General features: G+C 40.7%; 1 protein-coding gene across 1 annotated transcript in view; it reads right to left on the bottom strand.

Moving 5' to 3' along the window:
- Positions 1-22,029, bottom strand: part of LOC124776147 (PDF receptor-like) — a 417,916-nt gene that overhangs the window by 30,914 nt on the left and 364,973 nt on the right. The window contains exon 10 of the mRNA XM_047250984.1: positions 21,260-21,345. Within this exon, the coding sequence (XP_047106940.1) occupies positions 21,260-21,345 (86 nt within the window). The remainder of the gene's footprint in view (positions 1-21,259; positions 21,346-22,029) is intronic.

Below are 22,029 nucleotides of genomic sequence, written 5' to 3'. Positions count from 1 at the left end.
TTTCCGATATTGTACTGGCACAGTTTAAGGAACTTTCCCATGTAGCGTACCATAATGTTTCTAAACGATGGGATGAATTTTCAATGCATTCTTTGTCGTAAGTTATTAACTAAATAACTTTTTTGTATTTCCTAAAGGCCTAACGGAAAGAGGAGAACAGAAGATGTAAATTAGCTTTAACAGTATACTGGGTGCACGGATATAAGTGCAGATGTTTCTATTGGCGACTGAGGATAGTGTACTAAACGACGTAACATCACTGTTTACGTCATCTGTGGACTGCTAATTTTAGGTATTAGGAATCGTGTGCTTTAGGCTGGGTAGCATCTCCAAGCACACATGGCAAGGATTAATGCCTATTTTGGCCTCGTGAGCAGGTTTGGTGTTAAAGTGTCGATGGATGGACGCAAAACGTTTATCTATACTTAAAGCGGTAGTGCTCTTCCTAATGGTGGAGTTACGACGGTGCAGAAGCAGAACACATCAGGTTGTATATTACTTGTCTTGTTTGGGGAAAGACCGTTCGACACAGAGGAAAAACAACCAACTGACTTATCCGTGTACATTTCAAGATATCACACATAAAATACACCCCCTGTGCATAAATGGGTCTCATGGATTAAATAAATGTGGACACATGTAAAATGTGCCTAAGTCAATATTTAAGAGGTATACTGAAAATAAAAACATAAACGCGAAACGAGATATAAAAGACATAGGGCGCAGTAAAATGTTTTCGAACGGAGTTGCAAACGTATTGTAAGACCATATTCTTACATTTGAAAAGATGATGTTTAGTTTAAGCATTCCGGAAACTTTTATTCAAGTTCGCAGAACGAAGTGACCTGCCAAGAATGATCTAAAAGTATCCACGCAAGAAATATAGCTGAAATTAGAAAATCAGATTCCTATTTCGTACCAGTTGCGCATGTTTAGAGAATTAAGTGTAGTGTTTTTTTTTTCTTCATAATTTCCGTTTTATGAATCAGATACCGAAAACAACAACCTGCAGCTGAGGAAGACAATGTTTAAGTAATTTTCTAACTTACTGGTATACGGTATAACAAAGTGTTAAAAGTGGTACAATTAAGCAACCCTCCCCTATATTTGCACGTCATTTCAGAAGGCTGCTGAAATTTAATATTTGATCTCTGTTCAGGGAATGTCTATGTTGAAACACATGCTTTCGACACGTTAGCGAGTCTGTGACGATAGTGCAAGACACCGTGACATGAGGATAAAGTGCTTTGTCTAAATGGTCATTAATGACCGCAAAATATTAACAACAGTCTAGGAATAACGTGCATCAATGAATGACTGGCACCACAACTCGGTTTTGGCCCACAAACGCAAGCTGTCAAGACCAAAAGAATGTAGAAATAGTACGCTTTTTCGTTGCAGTGATTTAATAATGACGTTGCTCTGTGTCCGGCTTTTATTTGGCGTAATACATTTGTTATCTCGTGGTGGAAGTGGAATAAACGAGAACACAACCATTATATTTTCATTGGACGTACTTATTGTACGAGGGCTATTCGAAAAGTAAGAAACGATAGGTCGCGAAATGGAAACCACAGTGGAAATCAAAACTGAATTATTTGGAACAGTTAGCTACAACTTCCATAGTCGCCGATCGGACTTAGACGTTTGTCGTAGCGTTGTACCCTCGTTAGAGAAGGCAGCCACCAGTGCTTTCCGCCAATTCTCCGCGCTGACCTACAGTTCGTTGTCTGTGCCAAAATCTTGTCTTCATAGCCAGCGGTTCATGTGAGCAGAGATGAAACTCAAGAGGGAGACAATTACTGGCTGTATTGTGGGTAATCAAACATCTCCAACAAAACGATGCAGGAGCATCTTCACTGCACCTGCAGAATGCGGCTGAGAATTGTCTTGAAGAAGAAAGCGCACGACAGTTATGTAATGTTGGCTGCATAGCTTCAGGCTAAATTTCTCACTAGGGCCTCATACTTGGCGGGAGACACTATTTTTCTAGCTATCTTTATGTGTTCCCTGTGTGCTCAGAACTAAAAAGGACGACGTAACGCGATCGATGGGAATACTAGAGACACAGCCCAACAGACATGTGAAAAACTTTATCGGATTTTCACTGCGGTTTCCATTTCACAACTGATCGTTCCTTATTCTCCGAATAACCCTCGTATGTTTTTCGTTTGGAGCGTGGACTATAGCATCGAAATTTTTCCTCTAAAGGAGCATATTTGCAGTTCTACACACTCCATCACTTAATTTTCGCCTTACAACCTCCACAGTTCCATAAGACATAGATTAGTTAGAAGCCACCTGATCCTAAAAACGGAGCATTTCGCCCTGTCGTTGGTACTTTACAGCGGGAAGGTTGTACAGGCAGATTCGGTTCGAAGTCACCAGTAGCCTCACGCAAAAGGGCTTAAGTAAAAGAGAACGAGAAGACAGGTATGATGTGACCATGACACAACAACCCTCAGACTCATCACAGCCGCGCACCTATAGCGGCAAAGAAGGAAACCATTAATACTTACAACTGATACTCCGTTTCTGATTTCTTCCCTGCTTGTCCTTGGTGACGACCAATCTTAGCAGCTTCGAATATTTCTGTATTCTCTCCAATTTCCGAACTTCACAAAATTTCCCCTGCTTAAATTGCTTGTTGTTGTTGTGGTCTTCAGTCCTGAGACTGGTTTGATGCAGCTCTCCATGAGACAGTAAAGCTGCATGCCCTCGGGAAAAATTACGGCTGTAGTTTCCCCTTGCTTTCAGCGGTTCGCAGTACCAGCACAGCAAGGCCGTTTTGGTTAGTGTTACAAGGCCAGGTCAGTCAATCATCCAGACTGTTGCCCCTGCAACTACTGAAGAGGCTGCTGCCCCTCTTCAGGAACCACACGTGTGTCTGGCCTGTCAACAGATACCCCTCCGTTGTGGTTGCACCTACGGTACGGTTATCTGTATCGTTGAGGCACGCAATTGCTTAGCCAATGCTTCTAGGGAAGTTGATATTGTCGATAACGGTTTAGCACCATGATTTGCAAGGTATGCCACACGTATACTAGTAAGAGACACATACTGCACCAACGGCAGATATAGAGGGTAGCAATGGGAATCCATTGTCTTTGGGATGATCTCATACACAAGACACAAGAAAAATTTAAGTAATACACAGTAGTTACGTTTGGCGCATATTACAAACACAAACTAAAGGAAGAGAGTAGTATTCAAGTAGGAAATGGGTAAAAGCACACTAGATTGAGTTTTGCACACACGCATTAACCATAGACCCGTCAATGACGTCCAGCTATGGTAGGAAGAATTCCAACTAGCCACCTGGGTAGCGACACGTTAAGATGCTGGTCACACTATGTGACGAATGGCTTCTGGGTGAACCTGTGCCCGCATCTCGTGGTCGTGCGGTAGCGTTCTTGCTTCCCACTCCCGGGTTCGATTCCCGGCGGGGTCAGGGATTTTCTCTGCCTCGTGATGGCTGGGTGTTGTGTGCTGTCCTTAGGTTAGTTAGGTTTAAGTAGTTCTAAGTTCTAGGGGACTGATGACGATGGATGTTAAGTCCCATAGTGCTCAGAGCCATTTGAACCATTTTTGGTGAACCTGTGAGACGGGCACTGGCTATTGGGCATTGACCAAGGTAGAATCGGGTAATGCCAACTGGCAATGGGAGACATGAGTCATCTCAGCACTTGTTCGTGGACTGCTGAGTATTTGAGTTCGCCTCGGTGAATGCAGAATCATTGCTGTTTTGGTGAGATCGCTTCAGTGCAGCATAGATTTCGTTGTGGGCGTGTTTAAATTCTACTAGCTTTACCTTTTGAATTCGGGAATTTTCTTTGCTGTGGTTTGTTGTTTTTAATTTACCATTTCGAAGGAAATGGTTGTGCAAATTGCAAATGTAATTTCCCTCACTGGAACAACGGTCCCTTCACCTAAAAGAGCAATTGTTGTAGATGTATACAGGGTGATCCATTGATCGTAACCCGGCCAAATATTTCACGAAATGAACGTCAAACGAAAAAACTACAAAGAACAAAACTTGTCTAGCTCCAAGGCGGAAACCAGATGGCGCTATGGTTGGCCCGCTAGATGGCGCTGCCATAGGTCAAACGGATATCAACTGCGTTTTTTTAAATAGGAACCCCCATTTTTTATTACATATTCGTGTAGAACGTAATGAAATATGAATGTTTTAGTTGGACTACTTTTTTCGCTTTGTGATAGATGGCGCTGTGATAGACACAAACATATGGCTCACAATTTTAGACGAACAGTGGGTAACAGGTAGGTTTTTTAAAATACAGAACGTAGGTACGTTTGAACATTTTATTTAGATTTTTTCAATGTGATACATGTACCTTTGTGACTAATCATTTCTGAGAATGCATGCTGTTCCAGCGCGGTTACCTGTAAATACCAAATTAATGCAATAAACGCTCAAAATGATGTCCGTCAACCTCAGTGCATTTGGCAATACATGTAACGACATTTCTCTCAACAGCGAGTAGTTCGCCTTCCGTAATGTTCGCACATGCGTTGACAATGCGCTGACGCATGTTGTCAGGCGTTGTCGGTGGATCACGATAGCAAATATACTTCAACTTCAACCACAGAAAGAAATCCGGAGACGTCAGATCCGGTGAACGTGCGGGTCATGGTATAGTGCTTCGACGACCAATCCACCTGTCACGAAATATGCTATTCAGTACCACTTCAAAAGCACGCGAGCTATGTGCCGGACATCCATCATGTTGAAAGTACATCGCCATTCTGTCATGCCGTGAAACATCTTTTAGCAACATCGGTAGAACATTACGTAGGAAATCAGCATACATTGCACCATTTAGATTGCAATCGATAAAATGGGGGCCAATTATCCTTGCTCCCATAATGCCGCACCATACATTAACCCGCCAAGTTCGTTGATATTCCAATTGCCGCAGCCTTCGTGGATTTTCCGTTGCCCAATAGTGCATATTATGCCGGTTTACGTTACCGCTGTTGGTGAATGACGCTTCGTCACTAAATAGAACGCCTGCAAAAAAAAATCTGTTATCGTCCCGTAATCTCTCTTGTGCCCAGTGGCAGACCCCCTCAGGAGACACCGCCTTAACGAAACACTGTCAGTGTGGGCGAGGGGGTTTGTGGGATCCAATGAAGTGGAGGGCTATGCCGGCGGTGGTGTAACCACCAGCAGGGCCTCCCAAGCTGGACAGGTCTCTATAGAGAATCCAGACAAAGTGTGTCTCACAACGTCCCGTCTAGTGTCCTATCCTGTCCTGTCCTTTCCTATTCTGTTCTGTCCCATTCTGTACACTCCCTTCCTTTCCATTTCCTCCTTGTGATTGTGTGGCAGCAGGATGCCCTGTCCCCTGTGAACAGTGGAAGATCCTTGGAAACCAGGACAACGTTGATGCACATAGACCTTACTGCGAAGGGATGGATAGTGTTCAGTAGTCATGGTGAAGACAAGCTATCTAAGGGGTAAGGCCCTGAAATAAAACCTTGGCAGGTGTGCAGGCCGTGAGGTGGCAGCCCTACCAGGACACTCGGGGGCTGTGGGCTGATAACCCGCACCACCAAAAAAGACATATCACAGAAACTAAGAGGAGAAGCAGCCGGATGGATCTTAAGGATATGACCTTTGGCCTGAAAAGGAAAACCCATATCGGTTTTTGGAGTGTAAGGACGTTGAGAGAGGCAGGGAGACTAAGACAGGTTGAAAAAGAGATGGAGAACTACCAACTAGATGTATTGGGACTAAGTGAAGTAAGGTGTCCAGAATCTGGGGAATTCCAAACACAAAATGGTGGAGTGTTGCTTTATGCGGGTCAGACAGGTGAGGACGCAATGCATAGGAATGGTGTAGGGCTCCTACTATCTAAAAGCAGCAAGAAGAGCTTACTGGAGTGGAAACCAGTCTCAGAACGGATAATAACCGCACGCTTTAAAACAAATGTGCGATATGTCACTGTAATTCAATGCTATGCACCTACTGAAATAGCTAAAGGAGAATTAAAAAATGCATTTTATACAGAGCTTAACGGAGTCCTTAGACAAACAAATTCTAGGGACATAAAAATTTTGATGGGTGACTTGAACGCAAAAGTTGGTCCAGAAATTGAAGGGCTAGAACATATCATGGGCGTGCATGGAATGGGGATCAGGAATGAAAATGGTGAAATGTTGGTAGATAAATGCGCTGAACATGACCTAGTCATTGGAGGCACATTGTTTCCACATCGTAACTGCCATAAGATAACGTGGGCTTCTCCAGACCACGTTACCGAAAATAAAATAGGCCACATAGTCATAAGCCGCAAGTTCCGACACTCTCTGTTAGATGTCAGAAATAAAAGAGGGGCAGACGTCGGAAGTGACCACCACCTAGTTTTGGCGGAATTCAGACTGAAGATAGTGGCAAATAGAACCAAGTTCAATCACAAGTGCAAGAAAATAGATGTGGCAAAATTAAAAGACCAACATATCAAAGAAACATTTGCCCTTGAAGTACAAAACAGATTCCAGGTCCTCTCTGAAGAAAACTTTATGGAAGAGGGAATTGAAACATGCTGGCAAAAAATCAAAGACAGTTATTTAGATGTGGAAGAAAATATCTTAGGATTTAAGGCACATCAATGGAAGGAATGGATCTCTGATGCTACCTGGAATGAAATCAGCCACAGGAAAGAACTAAAACTTAAGTTAAATTTTTGTAAGACACGAGCGCAGAAGAGCGAAGCGCATAAAGAATACATGGAGGCGAACAAAAAAGTGAAAACACTGCTACGTCGAGATAAAACGAAATGGATAGATGAGCAAGAAAAATTAGCAGAAGAGGCAGCAAGACAAGGAAATATGAAAGAGCTCTACAATATTACCAAACGGTTGTCAATGAATTCTTCAGACATGAAGGACCAGTTAAGAACAAGGATGGGGTGATGCTCACAACTCGACAGGTACTGCTACAGAGATGGGAGGAGCACTTCAAGGAACTGTTAAATTGTGAAGACAACCAAGAGGAACAAGTAAGAGATGTTCCAGAGGAAGTCGAAGAAGATCAAGTTATAAATTTGCAGTGCCCCACAATGGACGAAAGTAGGATTGCCTTGAAAACACTAAAAAATACAAAGGCTCCAGGCCTAGACAACATAGCATCGGAGCTCTTAAAAGCTGATATTGCAAATACTGTTAAAATGCTCCATCCTTTGCTGAAGCATATTTGGCTCGAAGAGAGAGCTCTAAAGGAGTGGAAAAATGGTTTGGTGGTAAAGCTCCCAAAAAAGGGCAATTTGTCGGACTGTAACAACTGGCGTGGTATTACATTGTTGTCAGTGCCCAGGAAGGTCCTCACCAGAATTATTTTAAACAGAATTACAGAGTCCCTTGAAAAGCGACTGCGTAAAGAACAGGCCGGTTTTAGGGCTCAACACAGTGGTGTCGATCTTATTAACACTCTTAGGATTATTTTAGAGCGAAGCAAAGAATTCCAAGCAACCATGTACCTGGCATTCATTGATTTTCAAAAGGCCTTCGATTCCGTGAAACATAAAGTGCCCTGGCAGGTATTGCGGAAGTATGGCATACCACAGAAGATCTTAAACATCATAAAAGATCTATATGATGGTTACAAATGCTGCGTACTCCACAAGGGAAATATGACAGAGCCCATAAAAGTAACAACTGGAGTCCGTCAGGGTTGCATTTTATCACCAACACTTTTTCTACTCGTTCTAGTCTCTGTTATGAGAAGAGTCACTGCTGGCAGCAGGCGAAGAATCCAGTGGGGGATCCACGAATGTCTGGAGGATTTGGATTTTGCAGACGACATAGTTTTATTAGCTCCAAGGCTGACTGATATGCAAGCTAAATTAAACTTGCTGAAAGAAGAAGCAGAGACTGCTGGCCTCAAGATAAGTATAGGCAGAACAAAGGAAATGAGGGTAAATTCAGGGAACATGGAGGTGCCATTGTTAATAAGTGAGCAGCGGGTGGAGACTGTCAGCTCATTCCTGTATCTGGGTAGTATAGTGGCGGAAGATGGTGGAGCTGGAGATGATGTGAAAAACGGCATTAAAAAGGCAAATGCTGCCTTCATTCAATTGTATCCAACATGGAAAAATAGAAATATCACGTATAAAACAAAAATCCGTAGTTTTAATACAGATGTGAAGGCTGTCCTTCTGTACGCCAGTGAAAGCTGGAAAATGGATAAAAAGATAACATCCCAGTTACAAAGCTTCATAAATAGATGTCTTCGAAGCATCATGAATATCTGGTGGCCAGAAAAAATATGTAATGAGGAGCTCTGGCGAATAACAAACCAGGTACCTATAGAAGACCAGATACGAGAGAGAAAGTGGGGATGGTTGGGGCACAACTTAAGAAAACCAGATGGAGCCATCGAGAAAAAAGCATTGGAATGGAATCCCCAGGGAACAAGAAAGAGAGGAAGACCAAGGGGCACATGGAAGAGGACAGTGGAAGGGGAAGCAACAGGAGTTGGCAAGACCTGGGCAGAATTGAGGCAAATGGCCAAAGACAGAGACGGATGGTGAGTTCTCTTGGATGCCCTACGCCCCCATAGAGGCCAAAGGAATTATGTTAAGTAAGTCCAGTGGCAGAACTGTACATGACGTTTAAAGTCGTCGCCATGCAATTCCCGGTGCATATAAATATGGTACGGGTACAATCGATGTTGATGTAGTATCCTCAACACCGACGTTTCTGAGATTCCCGATTCTCGTGCAATTTGTCTGCTACTGATGTGCGGATTAGCCGCGACAGCAGCTAAAATACCTACTTTGACATCATCGTTTGTTGCAGGTCGTGGTTGACGTTTCACATGTGGCTGAACGCTTCCTGTTTCCTTAAATAACGTAACTATCCGGCGAACGGTACGGAAACTTGGATGATGTCTTCCAGGATACCGAGCAGCATACAAAGCACACGACCGTTGGGAATTTTGATCGCAATAACCATATATCAACACGATATCGACATTTTCCGAGATTGGTAAAGGGTCCATTTTAACACATGTAATGTATCACGAAACAAATACCGTCCGCACTGGAGGAATGTTACGTGATACCACGTACTTATACGTTTGTGACTATTACAGAGCTATCTATCACAAAGCGAAAAAAGTGGTCCAACTGAAACATTTGATATTTCTTTATATATTACACGAATGTGTAATAAAAATGGGGGTTCCTGTTTAAAAAACGCAGTTGATATCCGTTTAACCTACGGCAGTGCCATCTACCGGACCAACCATAGCGCCATATGGTTTACCCTTCAAGCTAGACGAGTTTCCTTCTTCGTAGTTTTATCGTTTGATGCTTATTTCGCGAGATATTTGGCCGGGTCACCTGTCACTAACAATGGGCCACCCTGTATATACCATGAACAGGTATTTTTGAACAATATAGTTAGGCTACTAGTTTCACCGGCTCAGTAGCGTCTTCTTCAGACCTCGCGACATCGAAGGTCTGCAATATTTCCGTATATGTGTACATAGTACAGAACCTTTGTAAAAAAGGGATTCCGTAAAAGTGTATCAAACAGAGTGAGCTCTCGTGCATATAAAAGCAGCTGTTCTCATATCAATTTGAGACTGCCAGAATAACCTCCATTTTACTTACTTTAGTTTACTTTGTCTTCAGTCAATTAGCAAGAATGACTTATCCTATAAACATTATTGACCAACACTGTTAACTTATTGAGGCTGCATTATTAATTATTTTCAACTATCTTTTGGCGAACAAACAAAACTGGCAATGATTTTAATATCTTTCTTCTAGTTATCTAGACCACAATATTAGGGGCTTCAATAATGGAAAGGAATCGGACCCTAAGTAGGTGTCAATAACCGAGGATAATGACAAGACCGGATATCTACAATTTTTACATGCAACACTTAGTACCGCAATAAATTTCGCTGGGGATGTCACTGTGTAATGACTCACGAAGTTGCTAACGTGAATGAAAATACAGTTCGTTGCAAATATTAAGTCGTCGTCTTCGTTGTCGTCGTCTTCGTTGTCGTCTACAATACTCCCACTGCTCCATGTAATACTACGAGGACAGTTACAGGATCTTGATGTTATTGCAACCACTTACTTATTTTAAGGCTCGTCATTCTCTTAATGCCTCGCTAGTAACAATTGCGCCTCACATGGGCTCGACAGTGCACTCCGCTTGGGTGTGTTCACTCTGGCGCCTCACAACCACGGAAGTTTCCCGCTCGCTCTGCCCTGACGGCGCACTTGCATCCAGAGTCAGCGCTCCCGCACAAGTCTTTACTCTCTGCCAACGATATTACTTTTCATAAGGTTCCCTAACGGCATCAACCCAGTATAAAAACATCATAGACTGGTTGGTTGATTCGGTTTAAGGGACCAAACAACGAGATCATGGGTCTCATCGGATTAGGGAAGGATGGAGGAGGTTGGGCGTGCCCTTTCAAAGGGATCATCCCGGCATCTTCCTGAAGCAATTTAGGGAAATCAAACAAAAACTTTAATCAGCATGGCCGGACGAGCATTTGAACTGTCGTCCTCCCGAATGCGACTACAGTGTGCTAACCATCGCACTAATTCGTTAGGTAAATGCATCATACTACAAAATAATTTATACGAGTTACTCTACATATTACATTTCTAAACAACACATAGCACCTACATCTTATTTACAGTAAACAAAGTGGACACAAATTTTAATGAGCCTATCTCTTTTATAGTGTCACAAATGGTATGCCACCTCACTGCACATGCCCATGTCAGATTTAATGAGATTGAAATAATGATGGATAGAAAGAATCAGGTGGAAGTATATGTAGGGGGGTGCGAAGTTTGTAAATACAGATTGGTGGAAACCACATCGTGATCGTAACTAGGAAACACGAGATAAGTGAATTTTAGTTGAGCTTGAGGATCTCAGTTCATGATTGATGGCGGTGAGCAGCCATTGGCATGGAGGAGGACTCAGGCATCCACAAAAGACGCAAGTCGACATGGCGGCAATTAAGACTAGGGCGTCTGGAAGTCGGAAAGGCTGGTTCGAGAATACTAACAACGAACAAAAATTAAATTTAGATGTAGTTTTCTTCGCCGAACGCCAGTCAGTAACGACCCAGTAGAGCAGTCCGAAAGAAGATTGAAAGTGAAAGCAAATGTAATTCTACCATGAAATTTCTGACCGTCAGAGTTAAGCGGTAGGATAAATTATGGCATGTCGACTTCAGAGTGTCTCTCCACTGGGGAACTCAGTTTAATGTAATACGCTTTCATATTTCTGTAGTGGAAAGTCGGACGTCATTGCAGCCTAGAACGGGCAGCAATGGGGGCGACAGGCCATTATTCAGAGTTAGCGCCATTAGTATTGCAAGAGTCCAGCCGCGCGGCCGTCAGCCCTATCACTGTGGCACAATGAGCTTTGTTTTTGCTCATGTTAACAGTGTGTAATCAAGTACAGCGGTGGAGACACTGTGTTTGATTGGTGTTGATAAAATGTGTTTTGGTTTGTGATAATCTACAATGATAGGTTGTGTTGAGTTCAATGAATAATGGGTACAGAATAGGGATTGAGAGTAAATCGAAGAAAGACGGAAGGAATAAGAAGTAGCTGAAATGAGAATAGCAGAAAACTCAACACCAGAAACAGGTATCCCGAAGCAGACGAAATCAAGGAATTCTGCCATCTAAGCAGCAAAATGACCATGCCTGACGGAGTAAAGAGGACATAAAAAGCAGACTAACAGTGGCAAAATGGGCATACCTGGCGGAGAGAAGTCTACTAGTGTCAAACATAGGCCTTAATTTGAGGAGGAAATGTCTGATAATTTACGATAAAGGTACATTAAAGTATGAGGATGTTCTCCGCAGAATCGGCAAGAAAATGTAAAAACGGAAAACACTGAAAAGTAGGATGACAGGACTACAGGACTACAGGACACCTCTTAAGATATCAGCGTATGACTTGAAACTTCCTGGCAGATTAAAACTGTGTGCCGGCCGAGACTCGAACTCGGGACCTTTGCCTTTCGCGGGCAAGTGCTCTACCAACTATTTTTTTTCTTTTTTGGTTCGCTTTTGTTCGTTGGATCTGCTCGGGACGGACGTCGTAAGACGTCCGTCTAAGTTCGTTGTTGATCGATTAACTCAGATTTTTTTATTACAGAGGGCAGCTAACCCTCTGACCGAACACGTTGAGCTACCGTGCCGGCAGACCAACTGAGCTACCCAACCACGACTCACGCCCCGTCCTCACAGCTTTACTTCTGCCAGTACCTCGTCTCCTACCTTCCAAACTTTACAGCAGCTCTCCTGCGAACCTTGCAGAACTAGCACTCCTGAAAGAAAGGATATTGCGGAGACGTGGCTTAGCCACAGCCTGGGGGATGTTTCCAGAATGAGATTTTCACTCTGCAGCGGAGTGTGCGCTGATATGAAACTTCCTGGCAGATTAAAGCTGTGTGCCGGACCGAGACTCGAACTCGGGATCTTTGCCATTCGTGGGCAAGTGCAAGTGGTAGAGCACTTGCCCGCGAAATGCAAAGGTCCCGAGTTCGAGTCTCGGTTCGACACACAGTTTTAATCTGCCAGGAAGTTTCATATCAGCGCACACTCCGCTGCAGAGTGAAAATCTCATTCTGGAGCGTGTGACTTATTTTGTACTAGAGGGACGTATAGAGGGTAGGAACTGTAGCGGAAGACAGATTGAAATACATCCAGCAAATAATGGAGGACGTAGGTTGCAAGTGCTACTCTGAGATGAAGCGTCTGGCATAGGAGTTGAATTCGTGGCGGGTCGAGTCAAACCAGTCAAAAGACGATTTAAAAAATCGTATAGAATAACTTTCTGAGGTAGCTCAAGGTTGTGAAACTTTTTATAGCTCAAAAACGTGATGCAAGAATAATACGTGAAATATATTTACGGGAGTTATGCAGATTGACTACTGTTTCACAGTATATTTACTCCTTCTGCCTCTGACAGAACTGCCGGCCGCGGTGGTCTAGCGGTTCTAGGCGCTCAGTCCGGAACCGCGCGACTGCTTCTGTCGCAGGTTCGAATCTTGCCTTGGGCATGGATGTGTGTGATGTCCTTAGGTTAGTTAGGTTTAAGTAGTTCTAAGTTCTAGGGGACTGATGACCACAGATGTTAAGTCCCACAGTGCTCAGAGCCATTTGAATCTGACAGAATTACAACGTCATCGGCAAACCTCAAACTTTTTATTTCTTCTCCATGGATTTTAATTCCTACTCCAAATTTTTCTTTGGTTTCCTTTACTGCATGCTCAATATACATATTGAATAACATAGGGATAGGCTAAAACCCTGTCTCACTCCTTCGCAGCCGCTGCTTTCTTTTCATGCCCCTCGATTCTCATAATTACCATCTGGTTCTTGTACAAATTGTAAATAGCCTTTCGCTCCCTGTATTTGACCACTGCCGCCTTCACAATTCGAAAGATAGTATTCCAGTCAACCTTGTCAAAAGCTTTTTCCAAGTCTACAAATGCTATAAATATTGGTTAGCCCCACTGCAGTGGGGCGTGCTGTTTCTCTTCAGCCCAACTATTGTAGATTTATGACTGGATACTACAGTGGTACGGACTTATACTTGGCATGGCCAAACTTTGGCATGCAGTAGTTTAGTGTCACTGGCTTCTCAAAAAGGCCAAATTATTTTGGCTGAAACTTTGGTAAAGATTGGTTTCTATTTGCAACTGAGGCTGACGTGTTATACGTTCAGTTATCACAGTTGCTAACAGGGCTGCACAATGTTAAAAATTCTTGCGTACGGTCTTCTCTTGATTTTTGATCCAGATTTTGGCAAACTGAACTGATCCTGCTTGTTGAAACTAAACAGCTATCTTCTTGTTTTGGGACATGATATAAATTCTGTAAGTTACCATTTGGGCTTAATATGTCGTCAGCTGCTTTCATTCGAGAATTAAATACTATTCTTTCTAACACATTGAAGGAAAAGATTACATCTTTTGCAGATGACAAATAAATTGCAGCAGAGTCTTGGTCTAAACCGAGCCATGTACTAAATTCACTGTTAGACGTATTTTCGGATTTTGTCATTACATTTAATCTTGAAAATTTAGAATCTGTAAAATCCAAAATTAAGTTCTTGGTCACATTATTTTGGCAGGCGACATTCAATTGGACCGAGAGAAGTTAAAAGCTCTTGAGGAAATGCCAGCATCAAGTTAGAGAACTTTTAGACCTCTTAGATTTTTATCGTTTTTTCATTAATTCGATGAATTTGTCTACATCTAGATTATATGAACACACAGGGAAGCAAACAGCGTGACGCTGGGACTATTAGACTCGGACCAAATTCCGAAGTTTCAAAGCTACTCTCCCTGCTACTACTACATTATTTCACTCTGATTTATCATGTGTTTTTTGTATTTCTAGAGACAGTTCGAAAACATGTCATAGGGTACATTTATTTGAAGAAACTGAGGAAGGTAGTGTTATTACTCAGAGTAGGTGGGCATTTGTCAATCGTATCCTCTCATAATCTGAATGTCATTACTTAGTTACAAAATTAGAAGCGTTGTCTGTGGTCTGGGCCTTCACTACATTCCGTTTCTCTGTGTATGTTAAACACACTAAACCATATACTGCCCCCTGGGCATGCAAATTTTTAATCACTGCTAAACTAAAACATTATCAATAAGCATACTGGGATTTGTATTTGCTAAAATTTCATTGTACTCTTGTTTGTATTTGCAGGGCACAAAACATCACTGGTATGCTCCGTCACATGCACATGTTGGATAAATTACAGGAATTGTGGTGACTACCAAGAAAAGAATTAGGTAGGATCTGAAAATTATATTTCTTTATCACTAGGAAACACTGGCAAGGATCAAAATAAAGACCGTATTATGAAGGAGGTGAAGGAGAAGTGGTATGCTAAAACGAATACTCCATTGAGAGAATATCATTTTGCACAAAACAACATTCCATTCAGAATTCAAAATCCTAACGGTTCTCTTTGCCTTCTGAGCATACCCAACAATTTAGTTTATAAGTACATTTGGTACACGTACCTTAGTTATGCCTACTTTGGTCCTTGCAAATGTTTCAATAATTTACGTAAAAATCTTATTTCAACAACCTAGAGAAGAGAATTTGTCATGTTTTAGCGAAGTGCAAACTCTGTCAGAAAGCAAAAAGTCCTACTATTCCACACAATACTCCAATGCTTCGTATGGTGTCAGCCAAACTGAAAGAAACAGCAACTGTAGACTTGTGTGGCAAAGTTCCGAAAACAAACCATGGCTTTTCGTTTGTTTTGTAGCAGCGAAACACACTTCTAAGTTTGTATCATTCACCCCATTGTGCAAAGCAATTGTTAAGTCGGTGTCTGCAACTTTAGTTCATAATTTCCTCAAGGCAGTTGACCTTGTTGATAAATCTCAATTTTGTTCACATCACTGAGTGTCCAGTTTATGATGTACGACGGTTACATTATTTTTTATATCGCATACCATACCACCCCAAATCCTTGATGACAGAACTGGGAAATCTTGTAAATTATATTGTTATCGCCAATATAAAACTGAGGATAAAAATTTAAACATTTTTCAGAGTGAACGACGTTTGTGCAGAAAGTAATGAAATATATTTTTTTTTCTGAAAGCATGTTCGTTTTATATAGAATTCCAAGATAGCTTATTTTACCCCACTGTTTTGGCTATAAAACTCTATTTTTCATTATAATCCCCGATCAATGCGACGGCCTCACATCACCTAACTGGCAGAGCCTATACGCCCTCATGGTACCAATCTACTAGTCGACGTTGGAGCCAACGTCTTGCTGCATCAGTAACATCCCCATCATCCAGATATGGCTTCCAATGGAGTGCATCCCTCATGGAAGTCCGGAGGTACGGTATCCAGACCACAGGGTGGATGAGGAAGAACAGTCCAATGGACTTTTGTGAGCTATTGTTAGGTGCATAAATTTGTGTGAGGCCTTGCGTCCATGGAGAAGGAAAGGTTTTCTACATTTTTGTAGTGATGAACATTCCAAGAGTCACAACCATATTCAAGCGGCTGGAACACAGGAATTGGATACATTTCCATGATGTTGTTGTGATGATTGTGAACACCTCATCCATGAGTCACTGTGCTTGTTTCATTGCCATGTCTCCATAGAGATTGTGCTGAACCTAGTAATATCATCACTTATCTGGTTATTCACCAAAACAAACTTAATTATAGATCTCTGGCCGAAAGATACATTATTTGTAGACGCCACTTTGAGGTTTCATATAGCGTTATTAGCTACCGGAAATTCATGAAACTACAGGGGTTGCTGCAAGAATATTCCACGATATTTAACAACAAATTCTGCATTTTTCAACCAATTGGCTGAGTAAAAAATTGTGGCATTAGTTATTGAATACACCTCATACTTATTTCATCTGTTCATCTTCACTTCTGTTGTTGAAAAAGAAGGAAGCAGCAATAATGGATGTAATACCCTTACTACCACGATGATGGCTACGTCATCATGATATGGTTGGCTTGGAAATCTCTAAGACAAAAATAGTGGTCAAACTTCACCAATTGACACATTAAGGAAACCACTTAAGCACAATTTTTTTTTCCATAGCCCTTTCCACATTCAAATGATTTCACAAGCAAATGCTATAGAAGTGGAAATGTTAAGGATTCGTAAGACATGAGGTCTCCACATGTGTTAAATATAAAATTATTTTTTCAATGGTTTAACGTGTGATGGAAAATAACTTTGAAAAACAATAGCTCAGGTTTACCATAAGTAGGAGGGACTTCTAAAGAAACATCATGTTGTGTAGCAGTATGTACTCATACATAAGGTAGAGCATGACAACTATTCATATCTGTACAGATATAAGATATGTTTGGTGGAGAATGGTACCATGATGTTGAGTGTCTTTACTGTTGGGTAATTTTGCCTTATCTTTTGTCAGTGTCGTTATAATATATTGAATTGGAATATTGCTTTTACCACATTATTTTCTATGTTTATAGATTTTCTTTAGTTACTACTTCCTGAAACAATCTTCGTTGTATATGACAGTAACAAATATTCTGACCTGTTAAGGATTGGAGATTGAAGTCAAGCATTAATGAAAAACGGTTCTGTTAGAAAAGGTATTAAAAACAATGTGTTTCATTGTTTAATTTCTAATGTTTATCAAAGAAAGAATGGAACTACATATTGAAGAGCTTTTTGAGCTGAGAAAGGACTCAACTGCTTAATTAAGTACTTTCATTACATATACATCATGAACTGTAGAAGAGAAATGAAAGAACAGGTTAATTAGTTGTAAGAAACGATTACTATCTTTTGTGTGCAAAAGTACTGAGAAAGGTTTAGTGAACAGATACCTCAATCACGTTATTGAATACCTTCATAATATAATATGTACACAGATTAGAATTTCACTGTGTAATATACTTATATGTATCATAAACCTATATAATTTGTTTCATGATATATAATATTCGTTGTATATCAAACAATGTATATATGTTCACTAAATATTCTGATCCATAATGGAGTACTTATATATTACAGATAGTGTCTAATTTCCTTTGACTTGTACTTCATGCATTCTGGACAGGTAAAGATGTACATACGCAAATTAACTTCAGAGGAGCCTTATATTGGATGGTGGAAACACTGAATCTTGACTTGTAGCTCTGCTTCATTTAATGGATGACCAGAGAAAATTAGGTGGAGCACCGTGTCAAGTAGCTCATTATGTAAACATTTCCACGCTGTTGGTTCGCCACCTTGTCACATTGCCTCTTCTTTCTTCAAAAACGATTGAGATGAAGTGAAAGTGACAATGTACGAGGAAAAAGCTGACAAAATTGTTATTTCATCAATACTGAACTTCTGGGCTGTCAGTCGAATAACTGATTCAACTTTCTGCCCTCTCTGAATCAGCCCTTTTCAACACTACTGTTATTTCGTTAGGATCTTTTGGTTGTCTGTGGAGAAACTCATCACTTTGATGCACTCACCGAGTCTGCATGTAACCCACAAATACGTGACTCTCTGTTCAATTGAGACTACATGTGTCAGCTAATAGGGTATCCTCAATAAAGGAATGTGTGCTTTGTGTGACATTTACTTCTGTTACTTTCGCCTCCCAAAGCATGGCATTGTCCCATGTGTGTTTCCTCCTTCAGTTTAGCACAGCAGTCCACATGTTTTTAAGACACCACTTTACTGTCAACATGTTATTAATCACTGCAAGTCATTTGGTTTACTTATTTGCTCAAAATATACAGTTTTTGTTGATCCTCTTATTTCCGTATTTTGCACTTATGATTATATCTATACTATATAATTTTCTGTAGGTTATTTACTTGTGGAATCTGTCTCTTCAACTTCCTCATAAACGTTAGAATCTTAGTTGTCTTTCCCATTTCTAGTGACATTACAAATATTTAGATACGGATATTAGATTATCAATGGCCAGGTTTATTAGTTATGTTTTGTTTATTTACTATTTTCAATATACAATTGCATTTTTCCTGTTTTGGAAACACTGGATGCTCAGCCTTACATACTTCCGCCCATTTTCCCATATATTCATGTGTTAATACTCCCAATTTTTGTTGGTGAAAGAATTTCTGGAACATTTCTCCTATATTTTTTAGCGAGAAACATTCTGTGAATTTCCTCTTTGGGTGGGGTGATTAAGGGTTGTTATGATTAAAAATTGTTGCATTACGAGAAGCAGAAGTTTTGTTTGCGATATTTGCCATTAGAAAACACTTTTCCTGAGTACATGTTTAAACGAGAGTCTCTGGATTTCAAAGTTTATATTATTGTGAAACAGTCAATTCATATGGGCAAGACTATTGCATCAAGCATTGGCTGAAGTAGATCAGATCGCAGAATTCAGATGGAGCAGCTTAGTAGACGTTAAAGAAGGCAATTTATGGCGTATGCTAGCATTGTAAAAGTGGGGCGTCACGTTTAGAAAACAATTTTAGTTTTTATCTGTAAATGTCGTAACTCAAAAAATGTTCAAATGTGTGTGAAATCGTATGGGACATAACTGCTAAGGTCATCAGTCCCTAAGCTTACACACTACTTAACCTAAATTATCCTAAGGACAAACACACACACCCATGCCCGAGGGAGGACTCGAACCTCCGCCGGGACCAGCCGCACAGTCCATGACTGCAGCGCCCTAAACCGCTCGGCTAATCCGCGCGGCGTCCTAACTCATTTTGTTTGACTAGTTGGTACTGCAGAATGCACGTATGAAAAGAATTACACCACCCTCTATCCTTTTTCTTTTCAAAGAACTGAAAAATTAAATTTTGTATATAGAGTTAACTTTTCAAACTATTAAAATTTGCTAATGATTGTGACCAGTCAAATATGTAAATTCATATCCTCTAATTTCTATTAATGAATATGATCTTGAAATACCATTATTTTTCAGATTACTTGCCATTTAACCTCCACGTCCTACTCGCTACTTAAAACGATTTAAAGCATAGCAATTCTGACTAGCATTGCAGCTGGGGGGATCCGATTATTAACTGATAATCTGCTGGTGCTTAGCACACTTGTATTGCACTCCGCTAGCTGTTTGTAGTAATGGTAAAAGATGTGCGACTTGTTTCAGAATTTTCCATAGAAATGCAATTGCACTGCAATTGGTGGATTGTCTGTTGCCACACAGGTAATCCAAGACATTATCAGGACGAAAATATATCATTGCTTTGTGCACTTAGGGAAAAGATTATATTCAATGTGACAGTTATTGGTTTGACATACATTCATACCTTATTTCGGTAGCTGTGTAACTGTTTTTAGTTGAATATCCAAGTACTGAGGTACCATATAAAGTTTACACAGCAATATAGTTATCTCATGCAGTAAGTGACATGTGTATTGTTCATAAGAACCGTACATAACGCAAGTAATTGCGCATGTAGGTAATTTAAACATAAAAGCTTCTCATGCAGTACAATTAATGGTTACAAACAACCACTAGCAAGCATGAAGTTAATCGCGTGCACAGTGAGATTAAAATCTGAAGGTGTCCTGAAACACAAATGTAAAAACCTTCTTTCGAAAAGTTAGCAGAGCATAAAAGTTACAACTGTCACTTCTATAGTTTACTATGTTTCTGGTTCAAATGGCTCTGAGCACTATGGAACTTAAGTTCTGAGGACATCAGTCCCTTAGAACTTTGAACTACTTAAACCTAACTAACCTAATGACATCACACACATCAATGTCCGAGGCAGGATTTGAACCTGCGACCGTACTGGTTGCGCGGTTCCCGACTGTAGCGCCTAGAACCGCTCTACCACCCCGGCCGGCACTATGTTTCTGTGTTGCCTTCCATATGTAATATCTGTGCAGGCTATACATCACTACTCTCTTCACATATTAGTCATATTTTATTGTGATTGTTATTTTAACTAATTTGTTATTTAGGCACTGTTTCCCAGGTTGTTCCTTTTCCACTCATCTGCTCTTTAACAGTTTTAAATTAGTCTCTACTGCACTGTCAAAGAGGACATTTTCGCTGTGTTTGTATCTCAGTCTTGATGTGTATCATGATGTGTATCATGTTGTTCATGAATATTGTATCATCATGGAAAACGACAGTCAATTAAGATCTGATGATGGCACTGTAAGCCGAAAATTGGTTAGCAAAAAGTAAATTCTGTAGATTATGGACTATACTGTGATTTTCATTTATAATTAAGAAGTTTTTATACGAGGAAGCAACAGAGGAATCAGTTAAGACAAGCCTGGTCACTTGAAAATTCAGCTCTCTCAGAGGAGTCAGTAAAGTACGACCTATCTCTGTCAGTGTGTGGTGCGATATTTCCAAAAACCACATCCCTCTCTACTTATGATACTTTCAACAGCAAGAGGTACTTACTATTCCAGACAGATATGCTGAGGTATTTATTGAAGGACATCTCGAAAAAGTAAGTCATATCTTCTGGTTCAGTATCACGGATTGCATAGTTTGCAATAAAATATCATTGGGTGCTAATAGAAACTGCTTTACGTTATTTATTACCTAAACGAAACATTTCGAGAAATATTCAAATTAACCTCAAATGTGCTCTGTACACTTGGTGTGGGAATCAAGGGTTACTTTCTCTAGGCATAAAACGTTTAAGGGTATCATATGTTCCTTTTACAAACACATGGCACATAACCGAATGAACAGAACATTTATGTCACTCACCTGAGTTGTTGGATCTCACTTGTGCGACTCTGGCGCAGTTTGACCACGAGGACACGTATGATGTTTAGCAGGAACAAGAAATTCAACTGTATGCAGAAAGAAGTGAGTTAACGATGGATATTTGAAAATAACGCAATATTTGTAACAATTATACTACACTTAAAATAGCTTTAGATAAAGTCCTTTGTGAAACTACGTCTACATTTTTCATATTGTAATTGAAAAGTGAACAGAACAGTCTGACGGTGATTTGATCTCAATTCATGCAGGTCATGTCAACTCGTGGTCATGAATTTTTTCAGGAAAAGATACATGTTACACATCTATATCATAAGTGCTAAGAAATAAAGTATTTTCGTTTTATCTTAATTTTTGCAAATGGTAAGGTCCGTTGAAATATGCATATTTTGTAGGTATGGAAGGATTGGGCCTTCTGAAAGGAACCATCAGGCAAATGCCGCGATGACCTCGCGACTCTTAAAAAGAGACAAGAGTGGTCTGTTATGAAGCCTGTAGTAGTAATTCAATCAAGTCACTACTGAGTTGCATCCCAGAGTGGCCCATACATTACATCAACGGTACTCCACCAAATTCAGCCTGTTACTGCATGTGAAATCCAGAAACCACAGTGCACATTAGCAGACTTTGTAGTAAGTCACTAAATTTCTTGCGTGCATGACAGTCAGTGCTAGATGGGAGAGATAGTAAGTGTCTCTCATGATCTGCACGATATAACCGTCTCCTTTGTGACGCCTCATGGTCCTGCTAAT

This window comes from Schistocerca piceifrons, chromosome 2, assembly GCF_021461385.2.
Source record: "Schistocerca piceifrons isolate TAMUIC-IGC-003096 chromosome 2, iqSchPice1.1, whole genome shotgun sequence".
Lineage (NCBI taxonomy): Eukaryota > Metazoa > Arthropoda > Insecta > Orthoptera > Acrididae > Schistocerca > Schistocerca piceifrons.
This window is presented reverse-complemented; position numbering and strand designations above follow the sequence as displayed.